The sequence below is a fragment of the Temnothorax nylanderi genome, unplaced genomic scaffold (genome assembly GCF_030848795.1).
Source record: "Temnothorax nylanderi isolate EJ_2023f unplaced genomic scaffold, tnyl_v1.0 TNYL_tig0040_pilon, whole genome shotgun sequence".
NCBI lineage: Eukaryota > Metazoa > Arthropoda > Insecta > Hymenoptera > Formicidae > Temnothorax > Temnothorax nylanderi.
In genome coordinates this window covers 249,294-276,343 of record NW_027249102.1, presented here as the reverse complement: position 1 = coordinate 276,343, position 27,050 = coordinate 249,294, and the positions used below count along the sequence as shown (strand labels likewise).

The window sequence follows — 27,050 nt, the reverse complement described above, 5'->3', positions numbered from 1 at the left end:
CATCATTTACTTTTCGTGTTGCGGAAACTGCCACACGACGGTATTTAAACTGTAAGCTAATTACAATCTCAGAAAATTTTGTCGATAACCGCGTTAGACGGGCAAATTAGCCGGCTCGTCATTTCATTTAAGAGCGTTTACGGCCAGGGAGACAGCGGACAAAGTTGTCTCTCTCGAATCGGGTTTTTCCTCTCAGTGTCTCGCAATTTCCATCTTTTTATTGATTCATTTTTTGTTTTTTTCTTTTTTATTCTTCTGCAATTTTCTCTATTGATCAATTTCTTAGGTTCTTTTGATGCATTCTTAATTTCAATTAATGAGAAGCGAGAGAGATCAAATTTTTCATTTCAATCGATTAAGTTCGAGAAGAATATCGTTTAATATCTTAATAGAAAAATATATCTCAATGCTTTAATATTATACTGTTTTTTTTTATTAATTGTCTGAAAGATAAGACATTAAGTTAAATGATGTATATGAATATCTTCTCAAGTCAAAACTTTATACATAAGATAATCGAAGAATAAATTCCATGTGCATATCACGAAGAGGAATTAATTCAAATACGGATTTCAGTCGCATTGACGGCAAAGTTTTCCGCGTTTTGTTACTCACGTACGTCTTTTTCTTTCGCCTTAATTTAACGAACGCCCCTTCGTTAACGATCAAGTCTTCTTCTTACCCCATTCACTCTTTTCCAACTTAGAATCCCCTCCCCTCTTTAATGTATCTTTTCACGAGTTTTCACAATATATCTCGCCTTTTCTCGTAACCGCTTGCTTCGATGTAGAAGCTAGGTAGCGCAATAAATATCGCTATCCTCGGTATCTCCCGTGTTTCCAAAGACGCCAAAAGTATCTTTTGAAAAACTTTCACAGTAACAAACGGCGGATGAACTAGTATAGTTATTCTTATGTTATTTTTTACGAAGATCTTCTGGAATTTCTGAATAATTGCTCATTTTTAAGCGATTGTCGTTAAGTCAAATGAAAATCATTGTCGATAGCACTCGAACAACACGTTTCTTTAACATAATTACAATTTTTATTATTAATATAATCATTTTAAATATGAAATCAGTGAGTCTCAAATCGGTTATATTATATTAGAGTTCAATTACATTTTTTATTTAAAATATTCAAAAAAGAGACTGTAGCTCAAAATGCATTTCGTGAAAAAAAAATTAGCTTTATCAACTTGCGCGCCGTTTGTCACTGCAAACGCGGAAAGAGTCTTTCGTATAATGTTCGAAATAAAAGAGATATCTCAGATGCACGGCATTTAACTCCGACCCATACACATTTCTACATACATGCGTAATTACATGTACACAGGCATGTACACTTGAGTACACACACGCGCGCGCGCTCTCATGTACCTGCCCACGCCCCCAAGTTCTCTCGACAAAACTCGTTTAATCCCCGGGCGGATTAAGAGAAAGAGACGTTGCAACGAAGGGAGAGGGAGAAAGAGGAAGAAACAGAGCTCCCGGTTAGGTACTTAAAAGTATTCCAATCACGAATACGCGGAAGAAGTCCGACGAATATTTCAACCGTCGTCGTGCCGTGAGCGGATTGGTATAGCTCACAGGAATCAGGAAAGAAATGAGAGCGAGGGAAGAGATGATGGGGGTGGAGGGGGGGGGGGGAGAAATGAAGAACAATGTTTTCTTTTAATTTTTTATCGTTGACGCTCGTCTCGCCGCAGTACGTAGATACGATGTTTATACAAGGTGTTCAGAGACAACATCGATGAAGTTTGAGCGAGGTTGAAGGTGATAATGGGGTGGATCCAAACGAAAAGTACGGTACTTGCACTAAATGTGCGAGTAAACATCTTTGAAATTGCGATCATACTCAGCCGCGCGATATGAAGATAAATTTGATATTCTTGCTCCATCTTGTTCTACCATATATTAGTCGACCAGTGCATGCATGCCACCAGTATAGTAATATTTAACATACGAGTCGTTCATTTCGAAAGAGAGTGGTATACTAGTCACAATTTTGGAATTTCTCCAGCATTAGCATATTGCTTTTAAAATAAAGTAATTAGGATTAATTGAAGTAATTGAAAATCACACCGAAGCAGTAATGCCAACAAATATTTTCAATAACTGTAACTTTGTTGCTTTCTTTACGCTCTTAAATTAATGTTTAACGTCTTTTAATAATATAGTAATTAAAATAATTACTAAACTGACAAAAATAAATGTGACAAATAATTATATTGCTCACTTTAACGCTTTAAATTAATACATTCTTTTTAATGTGATGCAAACTTATAATTTTCAAAAACTTGGACTTTTAGGCAAAAGAATACCTAACAATATCAATCTTTAACAGTTTTTATTTTCCAAAGTTTGACTTATATCACTTTTTGTATAATGAACGTTTTTACTTGGTACAGCCACGCGCGTGTAATTCGCGCGAGCTATTGTACCGCTTCTGTCGGCCAGTTGACGGATTCGGTGCAATATGCATCTCATTCTGTGATAAAAGTGTTAATTTCTAGATGCCGCAGCTCTTGATTCAATTTCATGATCGTGGCTGTACCACAATTGTGTGTCAGAGGAGAAATCTTGTCATATCTTGCACCTCAAAAATTAAATTATTATATTCTAAATTATTATATCTATATTTTTTAATTGTCAAATTCTTCAAATTATTATTATTGATAGTTAAAACGTTCCCATAAACATTTGCGGAATAGACATTTCTGCGAGTTTCAAGAAACTTCCTATGTTTTTTTTAAAGCTCGCCTTAAATAAATTTGGGATTTGTCTTTGCAATCTTGTGTCGAGATTTCTCTGCGCACGGCTACCGTTAGAGGTACACGTACAAGCTTTGTCTTATTTAAAAAAATATACGTATATATGTGTATATATATAAGACAGAACACAACGTGTGCTGCCATGGATCCTTCCTTTTTCTCTTGCCGCCCGGAATGCCAAGGAGAGATGCTCCTGTGTTGTGTCTTTCCGCCCTTCTTTTTGGCTACCCGTTGTGTAAACCCGCGCAGAATCTCGTCTACTGAAGGAATTGTCCTGCGGGAAATTCCTAGTAGGGAAAGAGGCTTTTTCGTCGGCATTCGTCCGCTTTTATGTTCGCGATCACTATCAATCTTAAATAACATGATGGATTGTTTGTGGTAATCATAAAAGAGGATATTAAATCTTTGTAAGGCAGCTTTATTCAATGCGCACGTGTGTTTCTCATTTAAACTGATAAGGAAAATCTACTTAGAAAAAGATCTTTTTATAAAAAAGTTATTTAAACACGTATAGCTCAAATATCGACTTAATATTTGATATTAAAATATTTTACATTCTTGCGATTTCCATAACATTTAATTTAATTTAATTTTTATAATAAAAACAAAACGACATTTTTAAGAAATACATTTTAAATTATACACGTTGTTTATTATCGTGTTAATCGTGTAAATAACTTAATATAGCGTGTTCCTGACCAATCGCACTTTCTAAGTAAGAATCTTTCGATGAATTTAAGACCAATCTTATCGAAATATGAATTTAAAACTCGCCTTCATCTCGAGCAACTTTTTTACCATTGCAACGCGGACGCGCTTTGAAAATTACTAATAAAATCGCTATCATCTTCATCCGCTTGACTGTGACATCAATCGCCAAGCTTTGTGTACGAAATAGAGCTATCTACGAGCTAGAATATCGTCGCGCACACGAGGACATTAAACGCTGAAAACACTAAAAATCGGTCGGCAGAAACGGGTCGGGCGGGCGATCGCGTTTCGATTTATCCCGGCACGAGCGAATGAAACGCGCATAGGTACTCGTACGTTAAACACTAAAAACACCGAAAATCGCTAGACAGCTCGGCGACGAAATCGCGCCCGGGCGCTTCGATTTATCGGAGCGTAAATGAACGGAGCCGTGCTCGCTCGCTCGCTCGTTCGTTCGTTCGTTCGTTCGTTCACGAAATGCCGGTGTACGCACACGAGGAATACACCCTCGCGAACAACGCAAAACCGATTAATTTCCAATTTCAGCAGGCGCGCATCGCCGATCGTGTTTGTGCCCCGCTCGGTCGCCACTCTCGCCCTCTTTCAACCCACTCTCTTTTTCCGCACTCGTAGACCGAAACTTACTTGCAGTTTTCGAACAGACAAAACGCGAATGAAAGATGGAGATAGATACGCTTCAGTATAAATATTGAATAAAGAACAAAAATAAGACAGACCGTTAAAATTAAATTATACTAAACTGGCTAAAATTCAGTTACATTCAAATTATCTCAGAACAGACCTATATTCGATACCTACTTTATTACTCTTGAATTAAGAGCAGAGGATATCAGATTCCTTGCAGCTGAGCCTCTCGTAAAACTGAGATTAGCAAGATCATCAAAAGCAAATAAGTCAATATCTCAGAATAGGAATTGTTTCGTCAAATAATTAAATTGTATATCATTCGATCGTCATATCCGGCATCCTCGTTCCGTAATCCGACGCAATAGCAGCAGCTCGTGAGGAATTGATATGGTATTCCCAAGTATCCGATGTCTCGAGTGACGTCATCATTGATATCGTACGCTATCATCCGACTTGACTCGCGTCGCGGTCACGATTCTATAGCGCTTATAAGCGTCAAAGCGAACGCCCCCGCTTCTTTTCTCGTTTTTGTTCTTCCGACGACCCGTTCACTCTCTCCTCGGCTCTATATCACCCTCGCTTTTTTTCCCCCTACACATCCGCCCGCTACACGCGCCATCGTCGAGTTTCAGCGCGGCGCGTCCTTTCGAAATCCGCGCCAGTGACGGAGAGGTTTCGCCGGCACAAAGACATTCCTACGACGATTAAAAAGTCACTCGACTCCTTCTCGCCCGTCCTGAAACGGAAAACTCTTCGGCTTCCCTTTTTCGTCCGGTGATACCGTATGATAGGCGTCGCGCCGGCTCGCGTTACCGTGCGAGATCGCGTTCCTTCGTTCGCGTCGCACGTGGACCTGGCGGTTAACAGCTGGACTTGATCGATTAGGATATCGGAGATTCAATTTGGAAAATTGAAGAAACTTGAAATAAAAAAAATTGAAATTCAAATATAAGACATCCTTATTTTCCACAAGTCAAACATCGCTGGCAAAATCTATATAATTACCTAATTTTATGTAAACGTCTCTTTTTTCTCACCACGTACGTAAATCCAACTGTACGTATAATAACAAGCACAGCTGTCTTTAAATCATGCGAATCTGCCGATTTGTTCCCACGCGACGTGACGAAACTTTTAAACGCGCGAGTTATGTTCGTCACGTATCCGCGATACCGAAAACGCCGTTTTAGAGGAGCGTCCTAATGGCGCAGTTTCGGGCCGCAGTTTAGTCCACGCGCACACGATGCACACGATTCGAGTTTACGCGAGGGGGGGAGGTTTTCCCCGCCGGGGGATGTTTCGTGGCTCGCTTACCGGGGCGACAAGTTTCTTACCGGTGTGGGGCACGAAGTACGAGAAGCGACTCGCGTCGCGTCCCGCAAGATGCACGTAGATATACAATGCAGCATAGTTCGCAAACACGCGCCTCGTTAAATCGCGGGGATTACCGGCGACACGCGGGGCGCTTTTAAGCTCCGCTTACGCGACCGAGCGCTTTTACTCGCGGATTATGTGCACGATTAATCCATTCGTTGCCGTGGATACGTATTGTATATATATATCTCACCTCCAAGTAGATTTCGAGCTTTTGCGACAGTAACAAGAAAACCTTCGAGTTTAGTTTTCCTAAAATCGATAGGAACACCGGACGACCAACAAAAATAATAAAATTAGCTACGTGCCTTTCCTCACTCATTGTTATAAATTTATGAACGAATGTTGGCTGACTACTTCGATACGGTGACAAGGAATAAAAGCAAAATGACCGGAGCTTTGTTTAAACAACGTAGAATCATCTGCGATTTCTTATAAAAACATTACAAGACGAAGATTATAGGAACAAGTTAGAAACACCTGTTTCGTGCGCAACTTAAAGTTGCCTACTTTTATTCACGCACCGGACAGAAATGTCGCGATGAATCAGCAGACGGAATAATAATATCGTACAACGAAACCCCGTCGTGCCGATATTAACTGCGAACGCCGCGGGGAAAAGGGCTGAATCACCGTCGAATCGATCATTATAGCGGGGGCTACCGCGGCGAGTGTGTGTTTGTGTATGCACGTGAAAAAAAGAAAGACAAAGCGAACAGGGCGGGGAACCGTAAGGGGAGGGAGGGAGAGAGAGGGGTCTGCCTTAATAATAAACGGCGCAACATCCGCGAAATGGCGATTTTTCGTGCTCGCTCGTAGTTTACCCGTCTGAAATTACGTTTACCCTCGTTATATTCCGCCGTGCAAGCCGGACGATATCCGACGATAGGGATGGAAGCAGACAGAGGGGTGTGCGCGAGCGTAAGAAAAAAAAAGAGATCGATAGAAATATCCAACAGGCCGCCTACGAATTCGCGAAATTGATGACTGTTTTGATTTTTGAGAATATTTTGCGTCTAAATTGATGTTCAGTAATATAATTTGTTCCTAAATTAAATTGCGCATAAATGATAAGATATTTATATACATATATTTAAGAATTTTCGGTGAAAAAATACGGGTTCTCGCAAATTTCTCATTTTTAAACATTGGATGCGTGTATTGTTTTGAAATACAAATTTTATAAAAAAAAGATATGCCTTTTTCGATAAATATATACGAAAATAGTTACGTTAATTATTAACATATGTATAGAAAAACTTTAATATCGTTATATTGTCTATTTCTATACTATAAACATCTTTTCCATATAATCAGTCAACTTTTAATATGGAAAAGAAATTATTTCTACAAAAATTAAAGTATATAATCTTTATATTCGTTTAAAATTAGAACCGAGTTCCCGTTCACGATGAAATTGAAGAAAATTGGATCTAAGGTTAATAGCAGAGACAATTTTAATAATAACAACAACTTTTTACATCTCGATTATCCGACTATTATTTCCGTTGGTCAAATGTCAGTGGAAACGTCGATTTATTTCACTCGCGATCGCGCAATTTAAAGATAGACTAGTTCAAAAAGTCACTGTTTAACGATCGACGAATATTATCCGATGGAAATTCGGAATTCGGTTACGAGAAATGGACGTTATCACTTAGCGTCGAGAACGATAGCTCTCGTCGACACATCCCGCTAAACAAATAAAAGCGCCAGTGCGTTATAATTGGCTACGCTGTAATTTCGGTTGTCGATGAAACGCCGCCGATGCGACCACATTTACGTCGCGATATTGGAAACCGTTATGCGAATCGTATAAATAATTACAATGCAGCGCTGCCCGATGCATAATTAATAAATCGTGGTTACAACATAGATACATTTATTACCGCGGCTTTAATCGCGTCGTTAATATTGTATCTCGCTGTCGATCTTTTTTTTTTTCTTGTCACTGACACGAATTCACCGTGGGGCGAAATAGACCAAATTCCCTTGTCACATTGGAAGCGAATTTTCGCGTCAATAACGCGGGAACAAAATACCTGCAATTCGACGGCCATTGTTGACCCCTAATACGCCGGAATCGTTACGCTTCCCATTGTAACGAACTAATCTCGAGCGGACCCAATTACATCAGGAGAGCGCGGAGCTATGCGTCCTGTCGATACTTTGCCTGAACTGCGACAACGTATCGACAGCGCGCCCGATTGTCGCTGGAACGATAAGAATTTCGTCGTAACCGTTTGTCCGCGATCGATTGATTCCCTGGTGACTCTTCCGGCGAAATAACCCCGCGCGCGCGAGTCCGTCACCGCGAACGCGCGTCTGTAAATTTCCACTATCCGGGGGGGGGGGGATCTCGAAATTACACACCGTGTTATGCGACGTGTCACCCGCGCCTGACACTTGATCGAATTTCGGGCGTGCTTTTATAGTGCTTTTGACTTTCAGTGCTTTACCGCGTGCGCAAAAGCCCCGCGGAAACTCATAATCCCGAAATAACGAGCGGAAGATAACGTCGGGAAGACGCCTCGTGCCGAAATATCATCGCGCTGAGCGCCGGAAATATTCCGCGGGCACGCGAAGTTTCTGTGAACGCGGAAGGCACAAAAATGTTAATAATCGCTAAGATCTACCATCCAGCACTTCGACGAAAAGTCATAAGAAATTATCTCGTTTTTACACCTGTATATTTAATTTGGAAGTGACTATTATCCGCCTTCGGATTTTCAATTCTGTTCCTTATCGGCTTATTTCCTACTTGTGTCAAGTAGGGAATTCAAATAAGGAAAATAAAATCCTACTTTCGTCAAATCGAGATCGACGAATTTCACAATTTTGTACAATGACATACGAAGAGCTTATAGTAAAAGTTGGTCACTCACCACCTGCCGAATATCGCAGTGAAGCCAACAATCTTCTGCTTGGATTGACGGTCCAGCAACATAGTTGCCGGGGCAAATTCCCCCGATAAATAAGATATCTAGGCCTGTATTCATAGTTTGTCGTTATTTCAAGACAATCTTAATTACAAAGATTTTAATATTTGTACATTTATAAATGAGAACCCGTAGTTCGTAACATTTCACTGTTAAATTCGTAACGTTAAATTATACTCAATTTGAATCATTTTTAATCATTTCTATAGGTCGCCACTGCTCCTACTCAATATGTCGTTAATTTAACTAAACCAATGTATAGTTAAAATAATACTGTTTTGTGTTAAGACAATAAATTTCGACGCACAGAGTAGTTAAAAGTAACAAAATGTCATTTAACTCAAGATGTCGGTTTAAATTTCGTCCCTTAATATTTAACAGTGTTTAACACTGTACTTAACGACGGTCTTAAATATAAGAACAAAATTATGAATACCTGTCCTAGACGCTCGGTCACTCCAGATCAAGCCGCGATCCGACAGGTCAAGCGATTTACGCGACATTTACGCGAGTAACGCAACTACGCAAAGCACATTGCGGATGCGGAGATATACGTTCGACCGCGACCGAGCCGATTGTTTACGTGCCGAGACCACCGACACACTCACACTCACCATTGGACTCACTCGTTGCTCGCGGCGCGCCCGCAAGAATTTTGGCAAGCGTCGGTAAACATGGCCGACGCGAACAACGACCGTTGCGCGAATATTACGCGCGCGAGGAGAGGTTACCCGTTTCTGCTCAGTCCCTCGGCACTTCGTCAACGTTTCATATGTTAATAGAAGCGAACGCTGCGAATTACTGGGAGACGCGCGTACCGATGAATCCTTCCGACCGAATCTTTCCGACGAACGCCGATTTGACGAAGCGCGAAACGACGGGTACTTGCCGCGAATGTGGAGATTTATAACCGATTAATACAGTCGAAGTAATTGTCCGTCGTTAAATTCGGCACTCCCGGCGCTCACTCGTACGCGAAATTCGCCCGGGACGAGGAAAAAGGAGCGAAAAAGCGGAGCGATTGACGACGACGTCCGACGTGAACTAATCGGCGGTTACTACGTGAACCAATCAGAGCGTTTACGCGACGCGGGAAAAATAGCGCGGCGCGACATCATGAGATACTAACGAGATCGGTGAAATTCATTGTTTCCGTTATTGTTGAATAATTTTCGGAGTAGTGTCCCTCTTAACTTAATATACTTTCTCGATGTTTCTTGCGTATTTTTGTCAAAGCGTATTCTGATTATCATTGGTCTTAAAGTCTCAAAAACGCTTTTTTAAGATGCCGATCTTTTTTATTTATAAAAATTAAAATATTTGAAAAATATTGTTAATAGTTTTCAAAAAATATATCGAAAAGTAAAATAAATTTAAATAAATTTTTACCATCGAGTGCTCCAAAGATATGCTCTAGCGACTTACAATTTAGAAATCGGAGTACAAATGCATCTTTTTTTTTTAACATGAAATCGAATTTGTTGCTACTGCGAATCTCTCCGGTTTCGTTCAATTATTTGATGAACAAACTGAAAAAAAGCAAAATGTTTTATCACGCGAGGACTTAAATTTTCAAAGATCAATGTAGAATAATTCAATTTCGGCGACGCCGGTCGCACTTAGAAATGAAATATCGCGTTACATCACGCTCTCATAAAGTTGCGTTAAATCTCGGTCTCGCCGAGAGTGATATTGCACTCGTGCAACGACGGCCGTACGTCCGTCGGGTAATCTCGATCGGACGAGCGGACCATTAAAACAAGGGCAACGATCGTCGAATCGCGTCGTGAACAAACAAGCTCTAGGTGGAAATCCCACTCGTATTACCTCGGGATACTATCTTGGCGGATTGAGCAAAGTAAATAAAATTTTTCGACTCTTGTGCGCAAAATTAAGCGATGACCTCCGTTTTTAAATCTTTCAATAGAACATATTATTTATACTTGCATTCACACATGAATGTATGTGAAGCCGTAATTAAATAAAGATACATTTAGATAATCTCACATTTAATCCGTTTGTTGAAGTTTCAAGAGCAATACTTCTCTCTTATCACGCTTGCGAATGAAGTGGATTAAGTCTACAATGTTTTATCAGATGTAGAATTTCTCGCATGTACAAAATATGACACAATGTTTCTAATCACCTAGATTCCGTTAAAAAGAAGTGCGATAGGTCAAGAACGTTTTAGATTTATACATATATATATATAATATATTAACATAAAATGAATAGTCTGTCGGGCGATTATTAAATCGCGCTTTAATGCGAATTTTTCGAAAATTGCCCGGTATTTAAATCGAAAGAAAATACTCTCGATGTTAACGGAAACCTTCGTCTCAAGATGGAACACTCTCCGTCCCTATTGTACCTTCGCAGGAAAGTTTCCGAGAGAGAGAGAGAGAGAGAGAGAGAGAGAGTCCCTCTTTGAAAATCCGTCAACGAGAAAATCTTTAACGGAGAGAAGTCATGTCAAGCGTGCTCGGCAGTTCGGCGGGGCGGAAAGTTTATTACGACAATACTGCGATACTAAATATTTTCAAGTCCCGTAGTTACAACGGGAACGCGACGGCGAATTGCCGAGATTCTCTCGGAAGAGAATATAATTCCGCCGACCTAACGATCGCCGACGAGCCGCGCCGTGCTTTTGTCCTTTAAAGTGTCGCGATTTCGCGTGCACGAGAAAAATTTACTTTGTCGCACGAGTAAAATTCACCATGATTATTCTCCCTGTTAACGCGAGCGAGCTTTCAAATACGCCATGAGAGAGAGAGAAGGATTTAACAAACGCGAAACTAAATTAACGGAGAGGTTCTGCTAAAAAGGGGGATCCGCGTTATCTTTTCAGTCGGCGAAGCACACTTAAACGGACGGAATCGGCGAATCGGTTTTAATACAACAACGTTACTTTCATTACAAATGTTAATTTAGTTGAGTAAAGAAACCAGATCTCATTACTTCGACCGTTATTTCAAAATAAATTATCACCGCGTGAAGAGAGCGATACGAATTTATGTTATACAAACATACATCGGTACGATTTGTCGCCTTCGTCGATGCAGGCGCAAGCAACGCAACAATTTCGTTCGAAATGAAGGAACATTCACTGCATGCGGTTAATCTTTGTATATACACCGTGGGATATTGTGGGCGAGCTGTAATTCGGTGTTGACACACTTCTACGTTACTCTCTCATGCACACACACACACGTCCGTTTGCCCGGATCTGGGACTAGAATCCTCGTCTGTCTTACCTCGTGCGCCTAACTTGTGCTTATGTCTGAAACTGTTGCGAACGTGTCATTACTAACCCATTGTCCTACTGTCACACGCTAACACACACGCGAACAACCGTGATATAACGGATCCGACGAAGCTCCGCGAACGAGAGAGCCGAGCTTTTGTTCCGAAATTTGCAGTGAGACTAACAAATCGCTTTTGCTCTTCGAACGAAGATTTCGGAAAATGCTCGAGAAATCTAAGAGGATTTAATACATTTTCATAAATCGATTACCATCAATTGCTACAAAAGTGTGAATATCGTAGTTCGATTCTGTTCCAAGTTTATCCTTTAAACGAAGCGACATTAACGAATCCCTATTTGTGAACTTTATAAAAGTGGAAAAGAGATTTCTAATTCGATTACTATGTTATCTTTCGATATTTAATGCAAGTATTAGATATACTTGCGAAATTATGAGTTCAAGATTTTATTAAGTATTACCAGACAAGATATCATAAAATATCGAACAAGATTTTCGAGAAATAGAGAGAGTCATGCTCGTGGAAGTCGCTATAAAGTCGTGAGATAGCAATACACGCGGAATCGTCGTGCTCGCCTGATTCTCAGCTCGTGTGATTCTGCGAGGAATTTGGAAATCGCTGTAAGGTCGTTCCGCTGGGTGACATTTTCGCACACGTGACGATTGCAGGTGCAATCATCGTAATTCCTGTTCGGTGGACGTGCGCAGCGACGTTTTCGAGGAAGACCCTTGTCCTGGGACCGGAAAGTACATCGAGGCTCACTACCAGTGCTTAGGTTGGTTCACATTTTTCTATTCTGACGTCGTTTTTCGCGCGGTTGCGGATTACGGTTGCGAGATATCTCAAGGAATTCGCCTCTCGTTCACGCGCTGCGGAAGAGCCTCACGATCTTGGAATTGTAATTTGAGGAGCAAAGAGGATTTATTTCGTCTTATGATTTCGTCTTATGAGCTGATCGTGTCGACGCTAGACGATACGCCCAAACCGTCATACAGCTTTAACAATTTTTTTCTTTTATAAATAACTTTTCATTACCTTTGTTGTTTTATTTGACGTTGGAAAACTTACTTTCCTTATATTTTTGTTTATTAATTAATTCAATTTTTTGTTATTTTACAATTTTATTTGATTTATTTATTTTCTATAACAATCTTCTAATATTGAAAGACAATGACTAACAATAAGTCTAATGTTTTTTAAAATAAAATATATACAATCATCGACTGGGGTTTCTAATTTTTAACTATAAATCCCATTTTTGCCAACAAGAATTTAATCAAATTCTTTCAATTAACGTCTCAAGAATTGAGAATAAAAATTCCAAAAGCTAAGCTTTGCTAAAAGGCTGCTAGGCTTGAATAAAAGAACGCGCGTAAAACGGACGAATTTCGACGAAAAAGCCTCTCTCCGAGAGCATCGCTCTTCTTTCCCATCTATTGAAGAAACGAAAGAGACAAGGCTGGATCCATGGCGGTACACGTGGTAAGGGTGTACCATGGTCATTTTGTTAAACGCGAGTCGAATCCTCGTGCAGGTGCAACGACCAGCAGAACTGCAGCATCGTTGCTTCCACGCTGCAATTCGGCGATCCTTGCCTAAACACACACAAATATCTCGAAGCGCACTATCGGTGTGTGTCTGGTAAGTAAACTCTTTCATGTTTACGTCAGTCTTATCTTGCGAATCGTAATTGTTTTTAAAAGTATAAATAGCAGAAGTTATTTTTTAAATAAGTGCAATTAGAAAAATTAATTTTGACAATATATTTGAAATACCTATACACTTTTTTCAATTTATTTTTTTACAGTATTTATTAACGTTTTTTTAGAATTTGCATTAAGTATGATTAACGATCAGCATTGATTTAATAAATATCAGAAACTTAAATATTAATATTAAATTTAATATTTAAATAATAATATTAAGTATTAAATATACATATTAATTTGTCTTCTTTCCTATGAATACGCTGTTTTATTTTCTATTAATGATATCCAAATCCTCTTCGTCCTTTATATTTGTCTCCCATCGCTGCTTTCGTGTGTCGGTCGACCTCGCGGAGATTCGATAGAGACTGCAATTTTAGTTCACGCCACCAATATATATTCGCGAACAGTCGAATCTCTTAATAGCTTCCAATGTGGCCACAGGAGAAGTAAAACCGATTCCTCTTCTCTCTTCGATTTGCACGTGCACGTCTTACCTTTGCCCGCGCGATTATCGCGACGAATATCGGCGACGTTCGGTATTTTACCTTATCGCAAACCCCCTCGGACACTAAAGATGACCTCTATAGAGATAGTACCGCGAAATACGTGGACCATCCCGTATTCTGGAATTAACTGTCGTCGCCATCTTGGGTTAAAGATCGTTTCCCCCTTCACGGCTAGATCTAGTCGCGATATTGAACCGTGCAGTCTAATCTCTTGTGCTCAGTCTCTCTTTTTCTCTCTTTCTTCTTTGACCATTTGAATCTTATATTCGCGAAATACTTCTCGGACGATTTATAGGCCCAAAGAGTATTTAATTTTTATTCATAGTGTTCGCTCAGCAATTATTAAAACTCGAGACCATTTTTGAACACAAAATTTTTCAATATTCTTTGTCTTTAATGCTGGAAAAAAATAATAAATTTTTTATAGACAAAGTAAGTTTAATAGAAGTATTTCGTAATTTTATTATATATGTGCTTATACAATATTTTATTAAATTTTAATTTTTTTAATTCAAATTTCAATTTTAATAAAATTGGAAAGTTATACTTATTATAGTCTGAAAATTATATTTCCTTCTTATTATTTCCTTCGGTAAAAATCTTGTTTCACCATTTACATTTTATTAGAAAATCAATTTAAATCTGCGAAACTATCTTGATCGATCATGCGCATCAAATATTTTAATAAAATTCAAATATTATTCAAATATTATTTACTATATCTGATATTCTCAAAAGGAGATTTACTCAAGCGCTCTATCGAATGATTACGATTAACAAGAATCCGATATAAATCCGATACAGCGGATAAGCTCCTTCCAACGTAGCGAGCCAAGAAAAACAGAGATGAGAGTATCTCGGTATCTCCGAGCAGCGGATATCTCATTCCCTTCGGTCTATCGGGAATATACGCAAAGTACAGTTCATTCAAACTCTATCGAATGATTAACAAGAGTCTAATATAAATTCGACGCGGTGGATAAATTCCCCATCGTATCAATCCGAGGGGAAGAGGGAGAGAGAGGGAGAGAGAAAAAGAGAAGAGGGATGACTTCGATATTCCTGTGCCGAAGAGACCTCTCGAAAGCTTTAAATATCCTGCACCCCTGAAATCACTTTCCTTCTTAATTATACTCAGTCTTCGAGTCCGATAAGCTCGTAGACGAACCGCCTGGTCGCCTCCTCTTCCCTCTGCGAAAGCTCCTTCGCAATGCCAGTCTTCCCGTCCTCATTAAAGCGATCTTGACGAAACATTCGCAGCGGCCACCACCACGACGACGTCCCGGCCGAGTCCGCCGTGGTTCATAACTTCACAGCCGAGTGTTTGGAGCACCGCTAAGCCGACTGTCAGGCCTCCCTCGAGGATTACAACACCGGCGCAACAACCACCCCAGCAACCACCGGCAGTGTCGACCCCGGCGATGCCGATAACGACGCCGGCGAGGTCAGTGTGCTATAAACATTTGAAATACCCGGCTCAAGCGGTTAAAAGCCGAGAAAAAATTTTTGGATTTTAATCCAGAATCATATATTTATGTATAATATTTCAATATTACCGAGTGTCATATTTATCATGCATATAAGCATAAAAATAGAACAGAACAAAAGTATCAAAATGATAAATTTTCCCTCGCGTATTTCCTTCAATCACTGCGTCTGTACAAGAACAAATATTTTCCTTTACGTCGTTAATTTATATCAGGCGCGATCTATAAGGTCGTAAAGTTCAGTGTGTACGAGGACCATCGAGAATAACGAGACCCCTCCGTTTTCAGTTCCACGTCAACAAGGTCCTCCGTCGACATCGAAGTCGATGAGGAGGATCAGGACTTAATACCTCCTGCAAATGGTTCTCCGGCGAATAACCCGCCGATTATGTTTGAGACCACTCAAGCTACGACAACGTCCACCTTCGCTCCCTGGAGAACCAGCCGAAGGACCACCGGTAAGATTTTTCCTCCTTTAATGAGAACATTGGATAATAATGTAATATATGTCATTTTTAAACATTAATATTATTATCTCAGCAGGACTAAACGGTGTCATTTTGGTTTATGATTTTATGTACAAAATTGTTCGATATATTTTTGGACATGGATTCTGAGGATCCAGAGATCCTCGAGAATTTCCTGGTCGATAACCAATTAGCCGATTACATACGACAATCTTGTATCGACAACGACGATAACATCTTTACACAGTAACAAGCCATCCTGCGTCCCGGTTATAGGTCCACAGATCTATAAATTGACTTTGTGGATAAGCCGCTGATATTAGATAGCGCCTAAGCATAACAGATGACCGACATATTATGGCTGTCGCATGTCGTGGTCATAACGGGCATAAAGCCACTATTGTCTTAGATTTTTTTTTATTTTCTCTTTTGTTACAACAAACACATCTCTAATCTATAAACTGACGCGAGTAAATAGCACACTTCTGGTTTGATCGCGACAAAGCATTAAGATCCCCCCGGGGAGGACCAAAATACCATTTCCGAGCGTCGTTGCGCACCAAGCTCCCCGAGGACGCCGGTATCGCATTAACGCCGACGCCGTTAACTGCAGTCGTTAGCTGGTCACTTAAGACGATCATACTGACCGAATCGTAATCATATTATTGCAGTACCCAGCACTCTGTACCCGGAGTCCAGTTCGAACGGCCAGTGGTACGACTACGGCAGACAAGTGTGTCCTCCGGTGACAGCCAGGAACCTGTCCTGGAATACGACCAGGGCCGGCGAAGTGGCCGTACAGAGCTGCCCGGGCGGTGCCAACGGTCTGGCCAGATGGCGATGTCTGGCCCGCGGAGAATCCGCCTTCTGGCACCGCGACAATCCAGACTTGAGCGAGTGCCGGTCCGTCTGGCTGACCACCTTGGAGAACCGCGTGACGGACGGCGACGTGATTCTCGGCATCAGCAGGGAACTGTCGCAGGTCACGAACAACAGCCGCGGCCTGTACGGCGGCGATATGATGATCACTACGAAGATCATCAAGAACATGGCCGAGAAGATGGCCCTGGACATTAAGACCTACCAAGACCCGAATCAGAGGGAGGTCAGCGTCACCGAGCTGCTCCAGGGCGTAGTGAGGACCGGCAGCAACCTGCTCGACAAGGCGCAAATGGCGTCCTGGAAGGATCTCAGTCATCAGGAGCAGATGAGGGTCGCGACGTCGCTGCTGATCGGTCTCGAGGAGAACGCATTCTTACTGGCCGACACGCTTATGCACGAGAAGACCATTATGCATGAGGGCAAAAACATATGTGAGTACTGCTAATGATGATTGGTAATTGCTACGCAACAATTTATCGGACTATGCATTTATTATGTCCTTTACGTGCTAAGTAGGGAGACGTTAAGAACCTCAATATCCTTCTCATTAAGCTGCTATCTCTGGCTTATAGCCAATTGCCTAGATAATTGCAGAACATCATGTCGAAATTATGTTAAGAACCTCATTTGCAATTGTCGTTAACGTAAAATAGAATCACGATTTAGCTTGAGATCTAAAGAAAATTTATAATAATACTTTTTAATTTTCTATCGCTCATTGCGGGACATAAATTCAAAATATAAGAGAGAGAAATAAAATTATAATATAAAAAGGAATTATAAATATAGGCAAAATACATCTCAAACAAATTTTCTTGGTTTTTTAAAGATAATTTATAATATTGATTCGTAAATTAGTCACGATATACTGTTATTAATAAAACTAATTTGTATCCTTTTTGCTGAACAACCTAGAATTCGCGACGGAATTCGTTATCTAACTCGAATCGTCATGCCTCCGGAGTAACTATTTTCGTATCAGCGTTTCTAAAGTCACGGAACGAACGCACGTTGCGCATTCGCCTTCGGCGTACGTTGCAAACGATCGAATGATTTATATTGCTCGCGCACCCAACACCCGGTAATCTCCGGTATAGATAAAATACAGATCCGAATCCATCGTAATTCTCCGGTACCCGCCCGGATTACGTTATAATCCAGACGAGTATGGAGCGCGGGCGCACGCTATTATTATTACAAAACGACGGTGGAATTACGAGCGACTTGATTTACTTCCCGGAAGTGCGTCGCGGCTTGATTGAGCCGCTGTGTACGTGCATCATCAGATGCACGCTTGATAAACTGCATAACAGCGGAGAGCAAAAAGCGTCGGAGGAAAGAAGGAGGGGCCGGGGGGGGAGGGCAGTTGATGAGCGACAGCCGGTCGGATGCTGTGTAACGTCCTCCTTTTCAAAAGAAAGATCGAAAGCGCATTAAGTCCTTCTTCCTGGCAACGCCACTGATTGATCCTGCGATCAATTATTAATTTCTCAATCCTTCATTTCGCAGCAAATTGCACACCGTGTTAGAACTATTGCTCTTTCTTACAAGTAAATTTCTCGATAAAGTTGGAATAATTGAGTTAATAAATTTTAAACAATATAATTTGTTGACTATTTGAAAACTATTTTATTAAATTACTCTTTTTAATCTTATTCAATTACGTAGATAAAAGTCGAAGAAATAAAAAATTGTTTTTCTTCTATTACAGTGATTTTCAATTTGTACTATGGCACGCGCTCCTGCGTAGGAATGTATTTTTTAAATCAATGATAACAATAGTTTCTATTTCTATTTCGTATTTGAAAAAAGTAATATTTCAGAGTTCCATGCAAAATTGTATTATAGTTATAACGTAACTTTATTTATTTATACAATAATAGTGTTCCGATTTCTACCTTAATTGGATAAAATTAAATTTTCAGTATACTTAAAATAAGTGTTTGTTGTACAAAGTTTGAAAACCACTGTTTCGCCGTAATTTAATTCGCGTCTTCCGCGAATTCACGGCTAGAATTCTCATGGAGCGCGTTAAACGCGCCACGGGATGGGAGAGCATACACCTACTCGCTTAATTAGCCACGTGCGTGTCTTCGCCCACAGTGATGGAAGTTCGCGTACTGGACGCGCGCAACATCGGCAACGAGCTGGAAGTTTTCCCGAGCGAGGCAGCCCAGCAAAGGTGGACCGTCTCGAACGATCGCGTGGAACTTACCAGGGGCGCTTTGCTCGACAACAGCGAGGCCGGCATCGTTCGGCTGGTCTTCATGGCCTTTGACAGACTCGAGGAGATACTGCAGCCGCAAGCGGAGCCGCCGTCCGTTGTCATGAGCGACGATCCCCAGCCTCTGCCGCGGAGGAACACTACCCGTCTCCTCAACAGCAAAGTTATCTCGGCGTCCTTGGGAAAAGGCCGGCACATACAGCTCTCGGAACCCGTTCGGGTGTATTTCAGACATCTGGCGGTTGAGAACGTCACCAACCCCACTTGCGTCTTCTGGGATTACATCTTGAGGTAATTTCGTTCTCGCCCGATCCTATTTCCACCTCGTACAATACTAAAAGTGCCGAGGAGTCTTTTCTCTTATTTCTTCATTTTCAATTTTCTCTTCCCGGTACTTCCGTTGCGCTATATACAACACTCGCCACAATTCGCGGAAACAGGAAGTATATTTGTTATTATTTAATCCGTGAAGTTTTTTCATTCAAACTCAATTATAGAGATTCGATATCCTATACAAATTCGGTATTTAATAAAAAGATTTACTTTTAATTAAAGTAGTATTAAGAATTACTTAAAATTGATTGCAGAATAACATTTTTTAATTTTTATTTTCGAAATTTTCTTAATTTTTAATTGCAGCCTTCTAAAAATTTTTTATAAGAACGAAAAACTCAATTCCAAAATACATGCAATCATACAAACATATACATACACACACATAGTATATTTTAGAACTAATTGTGAGTTCTAGATATATAATATAATAAATGTTATATATTTATTATATTATACTTATTTATTTATTATTATATATTCTGGCTGTATACAGCCGAAAAACCTATAATTGAAACTATCCTCGCGTAGCTTTTGACGCCTGTACATTCGACGGAAAAGTAACAAATAACGTAAACAATGACTATCTCCTCTTTACGCGATACCTTATTTCCCACAGCGCTTGGTCGGACGAGGGATGCCAGCTACAAAAGACCAACGAAACTCACACCATATGCGAATGCAATCACCTGACGAACTTCGCCGTGCTGATGGACGTGCACGCCGTCAGGCTGGACATCGCCCATCAGGTCGCCCTGCAGATCATCACGTATATAGGCTGCATCATTTCCGTCGTCTGCCTCGTCCTGGCCATTCTCACGTTTCAATTATTTCGCGGACTGAAGGTAATGTATATAACAACTGCGCGGGCGGGCGCCGCGCCGCGCCGATCGATCGGCATTCAATCGCGACGAAATGGAATTTTTTGTCACTCTCCCCCTGATCCCTGATTTGCAGTCGGACAGGACGACGATCCACAAGAATCTCTGCGTGTGCCTACTGATTGCCGAGGTACTCTTTGTTTGCGGGATCGGCCAAACTAATCAAAGGATCGTCTGCGGCATCGTCGCCGGTTTGCTGCACTTCTTCTTCTTGTGCGCGTTCGCTTGGATGTTCCTCGAAGGTAAGTCAATTTTTTTTAAGTCAATCTTTACTTACCTTTACAACCCTCACTCGGCCAACCTTTTATTTATATCATATAATTTGTAATGTTTTATCATTTTATAATAATTATCTCACATTACGTTACAGGATTCCAGTTGTACGTGATGCTGATCGAGGTATTCGAAGCGGAAAAATCGCGGCTTCGGTGGTACTATCTGGTCGCGTATGGCGCACCGTTGCTGGTCGTAGCAATTTCGTGCATAATCGATCCACTCAGCTACGGTACCGATCGGTACTGCTGGCTACGCGCGGATAATTATTTCATCTTCAGCTTCGTCGGACCTGTGATACTTGTTATACTGGTAATTGTCCAATACTTTATCGACTAAACCATTAATTAGGAAAAAATCAGTATTGGTGATACAAGATATCTTATCACTCGCTTCATGGCATGATATTTTCTTTTCAACTTTATAACAGCGATATTCAAAGTGCAACGTAATCGATTTTAACGTCATCTCTTGCAGGCAAATCTTGTATTTCTATCGATGGCGATCTATATGATGTGCCGGCATGCGAACACCACTGTGGCCATGAAAAGCAAGGAGCATTCCCGATTGGCTAGCGCAAGGTAAGCACAGCGGTCCCCCTAGTAGTTTCTCTCTTTTTTTTTTTAGTAAATCATATAAATTGCAAACTGTATATACCGTGTACCAGTCAAGTGCCAGTCCGTTGTTCGTCACGTTCGAGATTTGATCCTCCCGTCGAAGAGTAGCAATCGAGATGTTTGTTTGGTGCTTTCGGTTTACACGTTCGCAAGCTTTACTTGCTTAAAGAGATCTCCCGAACGCGGATCTTGTTGTCACGCATCTTTTGGCGGCCATGCTGATTTTTTTGTTTTGGTTTTGAGTCCTATGTTTGGAATGAACCGCAAATTTCGTTCGTTCGACACACCACTGTATTGCTGTGATATACCTAGGATATACACGAGTATATCATTCGATTACACAGATTGTAAACAGATTTGTAAACATATGCAGGGTGCGCCATAGTGTTTCCAAGTGTTTAAAAAAACACCGTCAAGATAGCTTGCTAAAGTTATTTTTTATTTAGATTACTCTGTAAATTATTTGTTTTGCAAAATTCTTGAATTTTACATCTTAATTCTTGCTTTTGGAAATTCTATGTCTCGCGACAGAATGTCACCAAAAAATATTTTAAGCAAATTTTAATAATAATCTTTAAATGCTTTAAAAATGTTGCAAAGTGTGAAATTTTTTTGTTACTTTGTTATTAGATTCCATAGATTTTAAATTTTTCAAATTGTATCTGTAGATTGTTAACTTTATAGAAAATAATATAAATATGGTAAATGTGTAAAAATGTATATTAATTTATGTATCTTTTTTTTTGGAAACGTTTCAGGGGAACACCCTGTATACTGTCACATTTAATTTACAGATCTTGTAAACGGAGGCATAGTCAATAGTTAATTTGTGTGAAACTATTATAAAAAAGTATAAATCTCTAGATTTTTATGAAATCGTGAAAATACGTAAATAATTTGGTGATGGTAGTGAAAAAGTTGTTGCAATCCCGATTCGGATTATTACAGATAATATTTTTCGCGATGACAGGTGCTAAAATATTGCTGTCGCTATGTATTTCCTTGTTTACATAACTAATTGTGTCAACCATTTTTGTGATTGCTGAGCAAAAACGCTGTGCTTCAGCGCGCTCGGCAAAAAGTAATGCGAATCGAGCATTGCAAATCAGAGAATAAGCTATAATCAATTAATTAATGGTGCCGGAACAATCACCTAACTGCTGTCTTGTTTCATTTTTGTATTAAATCTTCTACCCACTTCTGTCTACACTGTTCTACATTCTTCTGCATGGCGTGGTTGGTTGGTAGTGGAAAGGAAGAGAATGCTCTTCCCAACAAATTGCAAGCGCACTTGTAAGATATTTACCATTTTTATTATTACTCACCAGTCATACCGTTAACATCGTCTCATACCATTAATCGCCATCTCGCTCGTTTCATTTGATATCATCCTGTTTTTTGTGTCCATTTCATTTCGATTAAGCTATCCGAGTATCATTTCATACTGATTTTTGTGAACGTAGCCGTAGACTTTAGTCTCTCACATCATACATCAAAACACTCACCACCACGTGATATCGTAACACTCATAGGAAGCGCGATTTAAAACGCCAATGCGTTTATGTGCATATTATAATTAATACATTGGTTGAAGGAATAAATATATAAGAGCTAACTCTAGTTTACAGCATTTAAACTTCATACATTTTTAGGTTAATATTTATAATATAATAATATAATTTTACAAATAGAAGTTTTAAAATCTGAATTTTAATTTTAATATATATCATTCTGGAATTAGTTTAATATGTTATAATAAAAGACAGCAATTTTATTTGTGTGAGAATTAATTTCCAAAAAAGTATAATACATTTTTATTCCTTTAGTTAATTATAATAATATTGCTTATCTAATAATTTAAATATCTGTGTTTATTTTAATCATGCTTCATCGCTTATTTATGTCGCAGAAAAAATATTCTGGTAATTATAATTGACCGCGATATTATAATTAATTTTAATATATAATTTTATAATAAATAATTTAATTTTATCTCTCGAATAAAATGTTTTTTGCCAAAGATGATTGGCACTTTTTCTATATTTTTTAACTGTCTCTTACAAGCAAAATTTTTATGTAAACTCATGATGTTTCTATAGTAACTGAAATTACTATTGCTACCGGTTATATGATAAATACCACACTTGTTGTATTTATTACACTTGCATTTCCTGTGAGTAGACACGATAATTCACTGCATGTAGTATTCTCCTTAGTTTCGGGTATTACGCCTGATTTACAAGTAGATAGACGTGAAAGTACCGTAGAGATATATCCGCCTACCTGTGTAACGCCACACGTTCTAATATCATAACGGTTTAGATAAAACGTCGCGATTCCGGCGACGCTCAAAGCGGCATTCGCGTTGCTTGTAAAAGTAAAAACTCCTATTCAGCATAATGTCGCAATGTTTAAACGTCGCCGTCGACGAACCTTCGCGTGTCTCACGACGCTACGTGACAATTGCGCTATTTTTTTCCGTTCGACGTCGTAATGTCAAGCATTAAAACTGTGTTTTGCGATCAATTGAGGAAGCCTGGAATCGGCTGCAATTATCTTTACGTTTTTTTTTTCACGAGTAGCGAATAATTTAGGAAAAGAAAATGGAAATTACTGCAGCTATTTAAAATAAAATTAATGAATAAAATTTTTTCTCTTTATGTAGAAATTTTCTAAAATTAGTTGATTGTGATGTTACAATTATACCTTCAATTAGCGATCAGTTATAATGAATACAGTGTTGCAAATTGGAAATCCATAAAGTTATCGTGTTTGTACCAATGACATTTTCTTCATTCGTCCTTCGAGCTGCAGAAAATATCTCCTTATTTTTATCAAAGAATATTGAATCCACGTGTCATCAGTTTCAATGTCAAATTTTATTAAGCCGCTAAAGGCGAACTTAAATAGCACAATCGATCCGAGGTTTTCTTCGAGGAGATATGATACTTTACGAGATTTCGTTTCATCTGAAAAAAAATCACGTTCCATCGAAGCGTCCACCCGACGATACGTTGGTCCCCTTTAAGCGCCGCCATCGCGATTTGTATTGTACAACAGAAACTTGGCTAGCTGTTCTCCGGTTGTAATTTATTATTCTGTATCTTCTGATCAGGGCCTGGCTGCGAGGCGCTATCGTGCTGGTGTTTCTACTAGGTCTGACCTGGACGTTCGGGCTTCTCTACTTAAACCAAGAATCCGTCGTGATGGCGTACATCTTCACCGTATTGAATAGTCTCCAGGGGCTGTTTATCTTTGTGTTCCATTGCGTACAGAACGAGAAGGTAAGGGAATACGTCGGGGCACAGAAGTCCGCCTTGATTTAAACCATTCCGGCAACATCGCCCGGATGTTCCCGGAGATAGAGAAATACAAACAACAAGAATCGGAGTTGTTCGTAAAATATGTAATAATTTTTACTTAAGAGTGATCCCAGTGCAATTTTTTATAGGAACGTACTTAATTTCGCATCGATACACGTCTCCTGTAAGATCCCAGTCAATTTTATTGCATATTTTTTACGAATGATTTGTAATAGAATGTTACATCGTTGTCTGGAAAACTGTGTAAACTTTATGTTTCTTTAGAGACAGTGAGTTGTAACATTTTTTTTTAAATTATTCTTATGTATCAATTTTTATATTAACTTAAAATTTGAAGAACTTTCTAGCGCTTAAGTTTAACATGCCGATCACGATTAATACTATTTAAGATTGCTGGAACAATAATCATGTTAACATCGTATTGTTTTGCTCATAAAAATCAGAACATGGAGATGAGAAAATGATCTGTCTAATAAAGCGCTGTACAATAAAGTCTAATAAAGCGCAATACAAGTTACTGGCGTTTATTTCGCGTTACTTTCGCCACCCATAGTGGGCTCATTATAATTTCTTCGAGAATTTGAGAACTGTTTTGTTTATCATCGCGAGAAGAGCACCGATATTATTTTTATTTCTCGTTAAATCGGCACTAGAGTTTTGAGCCTGCAAACTCAAATTGCACAACATTCTCACACATAGTCGCAGACGGCCTTTTAACTTTGCTTAAAGGTGACAAAAGACGCGAACTGAATAAAATGAAAAAAGAAGCTCAATGTTTTTATCTCCTTATTTTTTTTCAATGATTATTTTACTCGCATATACCACGGTTATTTAGTCGAGGCCGTCTGCTGCCCTGCGGTCTGCAATCTCCATGTATCAGACTCGCAGAAAATGCACACAACGCATCCGCACGCTGTCTCGCACAGGCCTTTAGTTTTTTCTCGCACCGTTAAACTCGTTTCGTTGGGTCGGGCGGGCTCTGCTTCGCTCTTGCAGGTGAGGAAGGAGTACCGGAAGTTCGTGCGCCGTCATTCCTGGCTGCCGAAGTGCCTGAGGTGCTCCAAGACGGTGACGGGCGCCTCGGCCGGCTCCACCGGCGGCAGCGGCGGCACCGCCGGCGCCAACGGCGGCAAGGACTTCGCCTCGCACAACACGTCGTCGAACCCCTCGGCCCCTACCACCGACAGTTCCGGACTGTCGCCTCACGCAGCCACCAATGTGGGTACCAACGTCGGCACCACATCACCGAACAATCACAACAACCTGACCGCCGCCTGTAACAATACGAATCTTTCGATAAACGTGAACCTGAACAATTTGTCGCTGAGATCGCCGGTCGGGGCACACCAGATGCACATGATGGCACCTAGCAACCACAATAGGCATCCCGCTCAGCAAGGTATCCAAACGCCGCTTATACACCAAACCGAGACACACCGAAGCGAAGTGGAGTGCTCGCTCCGCGGGATCGCAGTTATCGATATTGCTTATGAAAATCGAGAGGTCTATTATAGTCTCGTATTATGTTCGTAACTTTTGCAGATACTGTCGTTTTGATCAAACTAGCTCTTGATTTGTCGTTTCCCTTCTTTACTTGTAATAAGATGCAAACTGATAATATAATACAGAACGACGCAGTATTTGCAAAAATTAAGGCATTTTAATTTTCATAAGAACATTGGTTACTGTGCTTTATCCGTGGAGCAGCCGGAAAGATTGGAATTGTAGGAGTCCGAAAGGGGAACGTGCGTCTTCTTCTCCCCCTCTTTTTTTACAATATAATAATGACGGTGCAATACTTGATCAATCTCATGAAGTATATCAATCAAAGTCGTTTTCTGATATTGTATATCGGAAGTCAGACTAGCATATATGACAACGTGTACATGATCTCATAGGATCAAGATAATTTCCGAGTATCGATAAATTGCATTTCTCTCTGTCTCTTTCTTTTTTCTGTATATTCTTTACTCGCTCTATTCCTTTTTAGTATGATTACGAGTAACACACAAGTATGATCCGTCTATAATTAATTATCACCGTTGACTTTTTGCCTATTGCTCAGAACTCCAGCCTGCCTTCCTTCAAACTTGCCCCTTCGGTTAATCGTCGTCGCGTGAATTACAGTTTCTGTCTATCTCTCTTGATTCTTTCAGCGCGTGTAAATAGACCTTGGTTCGTCACTCATTTAACGCTAAACGTAGTTACTTAGTTCCCATGCTTATGTATTCAATTTAACAATCGGACAATCGAATTTTATCTGGAGATTTTTTTTTCTTTTCTTAATGTATTATATTAAATTTGTTGCAGCATGTATATAAGGCAGGCGGTCCTGCTAGTTTATTTTATTATTTTTACAGATAAAGCATAGCGTATGCTCATGGATTTTTCTCCTAGAAATTATTTGCAATAGTAGAACTTTTTAATAGACGTTTATTTTTATTTCTAAATCTTTGTATTAATATATAGAATTGCTACGGTTACAACTGTACAATCAACAATTTCATTCTTTGAAAGTAATTCTTGTATATTATAGATTAATTTACAAAGATTTAAATTTTCCATGAATATGTCAGGCTGTTACTTTCTGAAAGTGTATGTTTATTAATAATGTTAAGTGTACATTCGGCTTTAACGCTC

The 27,050-nt window shown here is 39.8% G+C and overlaps 1 protein-coding gene across 9 annotated transcripts in view; it reads left to right on the top strand.

The window, feature by feature from the left end:
• The window catches only part of LOC139771477 (latrophilin Cirl), a 447,191-nt gene that overhangs the window by 403,959 nt on the left and 16,182 nt on the right, over positions 1-27,050 (top strand). For 7 of the 9 annotated variants that reach the window (XM_071704284.1, XM_071704285.1, XM_071704290.1 and 4 more), the window contains 12 exons: positions 13,243-13,349; positions 15,184-15,367; positions 15,699-15,868; positions 16,549-17,190; positions 18,863-19,274; positions 19,936-20,161; positions 20,274-20,439; positions 20,568-20,782; positions 20,948-21,051; positions 22,336-22,380; positions 24,203-24,371; positions 25,407-25,628. In XM_071704284.1, the coding sequence (XP_071560385.1) occupies positions 13,243-13,349; positions 15,184-15,367; positions 15,699-15,868; positions 16,549-17,190; positions 18,863-19,274; positions 19,936-20,161; positions 20,274-20,439; positions 20,568-20,782; positions 20,948-21,051; positions 22,336-22,380; positions 24,203-24,371; positions 25,407-25,628 (2,662 nt within the window). Of the gene's footprint in view, positions 1-12,376; positions 12,484-13,242; positions 13,350-15,183; positions 15,368-15,698; positions 15,869-16,548; positions 17,191-18,862; positions 19,275-19,935; positions 20,162-20,273; positions 20,440-20,567; positions 20,783-20,947; positions 21,052-22,335; positions 22,381-24,202; positions 24,372-25,406; positions 25,629-27,050 lie in introns of all 9 variants that reach the window. The other 2 variants (XM_071704283.1, XM_071704286.1) reach the window with 2 other exon arrangements.